Here is a 6,000-nt window from a genome sequence, read left to right as displayed (position 1 = left end):
ACACCTCCACCCTCAGGTGCTGGGATTATAGCAGTGCAACAACACGCCGGGCAAACGGTGCTCACTCTTAAAAGCCGTGGTCAGGGCCCATCAAGGTTCGGCTTTGATGGCACGTGGGTGTCGCACCTACTCCGCGCGGGCCTCGCTTTCCGCCTCCGTAAGGCCACAGCCCTTCTTTGAAGTCTAAGGCATGAAGCTCTTCCTTTTCTTAAGCACAGCATGTAGGGCTGCTTCTTTCAAACGAAGAGGAAAAGGGTAGCCCAGGCAGTGGCCTAGCACGGCAGCTCCGCGCCTCAGGCAGTCCCGGGAGGGCCAGGACGCGCGCGGTGCACGCCGAGAACCCGCAGTTCCGCGGCCCGGCCTGACCCGGAAGGACTAGCGCGTGCTGACCTCAGCTTCCCTAGCAACCGAACGAGCGCGGGGAGCAACCAGCCACGCCGGCTGCTCCGCGATGCCGCTGCTAGTGAGCAATTACAGCTGGCAGCAGACCAAAGCCTCAGTCTTTCTCTCTCTGCCCCTACGAGGCGTCTGCGTCAGAGACGCGGACGTGTTCTGTGCGGAAAACTATCTGAAGGTAGGCATCCGAGTGCGTCCGCCGCGTCCTGGGGGCGTGGCCCGACGCTTCCGCCGCCGCGCGCCACGCGCGACTCGTGCGTCCTTGCCCGCCACCGAGTCGTATGCAGGTGGCATCTCAAATGCAAGCAAGTGTCAGCAGGTCAAATATGACTTTAATCCAGGGCTTCCTTATAGCCCTTGCTAAATTGGGCTACCTGGATCTTTAAGAAAAGTAGGCCTTTATTCTTTTGATAGCCATATCTCTAATTTGTGTAACTAATTTCCGTTTTCTCCCTTCGGAACAGGTCAACTTTCCCCCATTTTTATTTGAGGTATTTCTGTATGCTCCCATAGACGAAGCGAGCAGCAAAGCAAAGATTGGGAATGACACTATTATCTTTACCCTGTGTAAAAAAGAAGCGGTCATGTGGGAGACCCTTTGTATATCAGGTGGTAAGTGTTTTGTTAAACCATGTTCGTCTGCCTGGGCATGGTGGTTCATGCCTGTAGTCCCAGCATTTGGGAAACTGAGGCAAAAGGAGCGAGCTTTAGCCCAGCCTGGACTACATAGTAAGACCTGTTTCAAAACAAAACAAAAACCCTGTTCATCTGGTTGTGCTTTTTCTGTTTTAAAAAACTTTTTTTTTTTTTTTGGTAGTGCTACTGGTGTTTGAACTCAGAGCCTTGTGCTTGCTAGGCAAACCTTCTACCACTTAAGCCGGTGCCACCAGCTGTTTTTATTTTAGCTATTTTTCAAATAGGGTCTTATGTTTTTGCCCAGGTGGCCTGGACTGCAGGCCATGCTTCTTTGTTGCCTGAGATGACAGGTAGGTGCCACCACACCTAGCTTATTGGATGAGATGGACATGTCCCATGCTGGCCTTGAATTTCGATCCTCCCCATCTCCACCTCCCAAATAGCTGGGATTCTAGGCATGAATCACCACACTTGGCTAAGTAATTCTCTTTTAAGGTTGGGATGTAACTCAATGACAGGGTCCTTGCCTAAGTTTACATAAGGCCCTGGGGTTGATCCCCAGCACTGCAAAACAAAAAACAAAAAACAAAATCCAAAAACCTTTGAAACAACTAAGTTGTGTAGGGAAAGAAAAACTCCGAGATCGTATAGCTTGGTTTATGAAGCAAACTAACTAGCAGATTAACAGCAGACAATTTATACAATTTTATTAATTTTTAAGATGTGCTTGGGGGCATCACGGAAAGAAAAGTGAATACCTAAAAGATGATGAGATTTAGCCTGGTGCCAGTGGCTTACCCCTGGAATCCTAGCTACTTGGGAGGATGAGGTTAGGAGGATTGAAGTTTGAGGCCTGTCCAAGTAAATAGTTCCAGAGATACCTATCTCCAAAATAATCACAGCAAAATGGACTGGAGGTGCGGCTCAAGTGGTGTAGACACTGCTTTGCAAGCATAAAGCCCTGAGTTCAAATCCCAGTCCCACCAAAAAAGTGAAGTTTGAGTTTATATAGACTTTCTTAATAAGGAAATGCTAGCAAGGGAGTGAAGACCACTTAGGCCAGTAAGTGCTTAGGAAAGATGAACAGGTCATTTTGTGGTACGGGGGTTTGAATTCAAGGCATTGTGCTTGGTAGGCAAGCAGTCTACTATTTGAACCATGCACCAACAGCTTTGTTTTCCTTTTTGATACAGGGTCTCGATATGTAGTGCAGGCTGGCCTTGAACTCTTAATCCTCCTTCATCAGCCTCCCAAGTGCTGGATTTACAGGTGTGCTCCACATGCTGGCTTGAACAGGGCTTTGGAATAGGTGGGAGATAAGAGTTTGTATGAAAGTTAGAGTGTAGTGTGGAGCTCTAGTCTCCTCTCCTGTGGTAAGAATTAATACTAGCCCAGTTAAGTGGCACATGCCACTTAGTAGTCCCAACTACTTGGGAGGCTGAGGCAGGAGGATTGATTGAACCCAGGAGTTCAAGATCAGCCTGGCCAAGACCCCATCTTTAAAAACAAACAAACAAAAAAATGAGTCAGTACTCCCTGATTGATGAAACTCCAATTTATGACAATTGAGGGGTTTTTATTTTGTTTTCTTTTGTTTTTTTATAAAGGATCTGTTTCTAGGCAGATAAGAGGAGTTCAGAGAAAGCCTCTACTTGCACTTGTTTTATAAATGCCTTCTCTTAGGGTATCAGGAACTAGAGAAAAGGTTAGTTTGAGAAGAATTAATTTAGAAGGTAACACACATGTACAGGAAAGCAATGCCAGTCAACTCCCTGTATAGCTATCTTTATCTCAACCAGCAAAAACCCTTGTTCCCTCCTATTATTGCTTATACTCTCTCTACAACAAAATCAGAGATAAGGGCAAAATAGTTACTGCCTGGTAGTGAGTGGGATAGGGGGGCTGAGAGAGGGGGCGGGGGAGGTGGGGAGAAATGACCCAAACATTGTATGCACATATGAGTAAAAGAAAAAAAAATGCCTTCTCTTCAACACAGTCAATACACCAAAGCGCTATATTTGGGGGAGGCATGTCTGATCTCCTTTAATTGCTGTCACAGAAAAAATAGATACCGTTGCCTGATTTAAATGAGATAATGCTTCAGTGGCCACTTCCCAAAGATTGAATTGTTAAAGTGAGAGCACAGTAAGCAGAAGAGATGTGGGTAAGCCTTCCTGGTAGGTCCTTTATTGAGAACTCACTTGTGTCAGGCAGTACCATAATTGTTAATCCTCGAAACAACCTATCACTTAATCACTTAGGTTGAATTACCCTTTTTTTTTTTTTTAAGGATTGCAAGTTCATAGCTAGTCTGGAATACACTGAGACCTTGTCTTTAAAAAAAGATCTGAAAAAAATTAAGTGACAAACAAAAACCAAAAACAGCTAGCACCTGTAGTCCCAGCACTAGGAAGGCTGAGGCAGGAGGATCGCTTAAGCCCGGAAGTTTAAGACAAGTCTGAGCAACATACACCCTGTTTCTAAATAGAGAGGTGGATATAAAAATACATAGATAAATAAAAACGTGATGAAGGTGTACATAAAAAGGGTCTGCTGGACAAAAAGGTTAAGAACCCATCCCTAGGGCAGGATTCATCCCTCCACCCTGTTACCCCCATCCACTGTCCCCCACTTTACCTCTACCCACGCCCCAATTTTCTCCCCTACCATTTTTTTTTTCTCTCAAAGGCTATCCTTTCCCTCTGGGCCTGATTCCCTCCTTCCCTAAGCTAATTTACCCACTAGTGAATCACAGCCTGCAGTTTGTAAAGCATTTAGCTATAGTGAATATAAAAATAATTGTGAATGGAAACCTTTTATATAGCATGTGTTGTTACTGCAGAAGTTTTTCCAGGACTGGCCCTGTGTTCTTCATATGTATAAAATACTACTTTAAGCTTTTGAAGAATACTGGTCATTTCAGATGATGCCACCTTTCTCTTCATCTTTCCCTTCTAGAGGACCCCATAAGGATGTATTACGGTGACAAAATTTTTAATCTCTACAGAGAGGAGGGAGGATAAATCTGTTACCATGTTTCTCCTCTCTCCTTCCCTCTTATTCCCTCCCTCTCCTGTGTCCCTCCTCCATTCCTTCATCTTCCTCCTCATTACACCGTAAATTGCTCACCTTTGAATGTTAACCTCTTGGCTAGTTTAATATTAAAAAATGTTTTCATAATGACCATGGTGGTGCAGGCCAGTAGTCCCAGCATTCAGGAGGAGGAGGCAGGGTTCGAGGCCAGCTTAGGCTACATAGTGAGACCCTGTCAAAACAAAAACGAAAAGTTTTCACTTCTTACGGAGTTAGGTCAAAAGAAACCTCATCCTGGATCGTATGTTAAGTAGTTTTTCCTAAGTCAAGCAAATTAATCATAATCCTGATTTGGCGATATTCCTTATTTGTTAGTTGACAAAGAGATGATGCAAAGAATAAGAGAACAATCTATTTTGCAAGTACAAGAAAGGGCAAAAGAGGCTGCAGAAGCAAAAGCTACAGCAAAGCGGGAAGATCAAAAATACGCACTAAGTGTCATGATGAAGGTAAGTTGAAGATGGAATGGGATGTCATCCAAAGAAAGGTACTAGTGAGTGATATAAAGGTACTTAGTTCTAGTCACTGCTTTCTCATTGTTTGGTCATAGGTGTTACTATGTTAGGTAGACAATCCACTACTTACTGTGTTGCTAAAAATCTGTGGAACTGTTCAGAGAATAAACATCCAGAGATAAGCCAGACACTGTGGTACATGCCTGTAGTACAGTTACGCAGGAGGATGAGGTAAAGGACCACTTGAGCCTGGATGGTGATAGTTGGATGATTGATTTACTTGTTTTGGAAGAGATGGTGCTGTTTCTATGGAAATAAATACAGTTTCTATGGTGTGTTCTACTTCTTTTTAATCTTGGAATAATGGACACATTTGACAGTATCTTCTTAAATGTCAAGCTTTCAAGTGATATAATTTATATGTCACCCATTTAAAATGAGTACTTGTACTTGCCTAGCAAGTACAGTGCCCTGATTTCAATCCCTAACACTGCAAAAAGTAATAATAATAAAATTTAAAATATATATACAGTTTGATAGCTTTTAAGATATTCAGCATCGTGCAACTACCCCACAGTCACATTTAGAAAATTTTCATCACCCCAAAAAGAAACACAGTAGCCATTAATATTTACTCCCAATTTCCTGCTTCTATTCCTAGGCAAGTGCTTATCTACTTTCTGTCTCTGTTGTTTTACCTGTTCTGACTAATTTTTACAAATGATTTCTTATCTTGAATTCTCCTTTTGACATGTGGAAATGATTAAGGATTCTGGAATAAGCATTATCCTATGAAGAGCTCCTTGGACCATGGCTCTTTCGTACTATATCAGTTTTTATAAGCAACAGATCATGATTCCAAGCATTTCTCTGCTTTTTTTGTCACTTCTACTAGATGACTTTTTTTTGAAACATTCTTTTATATAGCACCGACTGGCCTCAGTTCTAAGTGCTGGATTTACAGACAAGTACCATTGTGCCCATCCTATGGTTATGTACTATGTCTTTTTTTAATATGTTTATTTTTTGGTGCTATTGAGTGAACCCAGGGCTGTGCAAGCACTCTACCACTGAGCTGCATCTCCAACCTGACACTTTGCCTTTTACTTAATAATTGAACAAATGGCCAGAGATCTTTACCTTTAGTTTACTTGTTAATTTCCGTGTTTTTTGGATTATATTATTTTAGCTGAAAAAGAAGAAAGCTTAACTTTGCCATTTAGGGATATGAATACATAAAATATAAAGATGATGATATTAGGGGAATAGAACCTATGAAAGCTTGGAGCATGTATTAGAAACTACTTTGCCTCATCCTAGTAGTGTTGATAGTTAAGACTGTTTGCTTTCATCCTGATTATAGCCATTACCAAATAAATGGTTGTACTCAAATATTTGAATGAATTAATATAACTATGTT

At 42.4% G+C, this 6,000-nt stretch overlaps 1 protein-coding gene across 2 annotated transcripts in view; it reads left to right on the top strand.

The window, feature by feature from the left end:
• The first annotated feature begins 375 nt into the window (after nt 1-375).
• Nucleotides 376-6,000, top strand: part of Dnaaf4 (dynein axonemal assembly factor 4) — a 48,466-nt gene continuing 42,841 nt past the window's right edge. Inside the window, exons 1-3 of one of the 2 annotated variants that reach the window (XM_074066000.1) lie at nt 376-574; nt 861-1,008; nt 4,441-4,574. In XM_074066000.1, the coding sequence (XP_073922101.1) occupies nt 452-574; nt 861-1,008; nt 4,441-4,574 (405 nt within the window). In that variant the 5' untranslated portion in view covers nt 376-451. The remainder of the gene's footprint in view (nt 575-860; nt 1,009-4,440; nt 4,575-6,000) is intronic. The other variant, XM_074065999.1, reaches the window with a different exon arrangement.

This window comes from Castor canadensis, chromosome 2, assembly GCF_047511655.1.
Source record: "Castor canadensis chromosome 2, mCasCan1.hap1v2, whole genome shotgun sequence".
Classification (NCBI taxonomy): Eukaryota; Metazoa; Chordata; class Mammalia; order Rodentia; family Castoridae; genus Castor; species Castor canadensis.
This window is presented reverse-complemented; position numbering and strand designations above follow the sequence as displayed.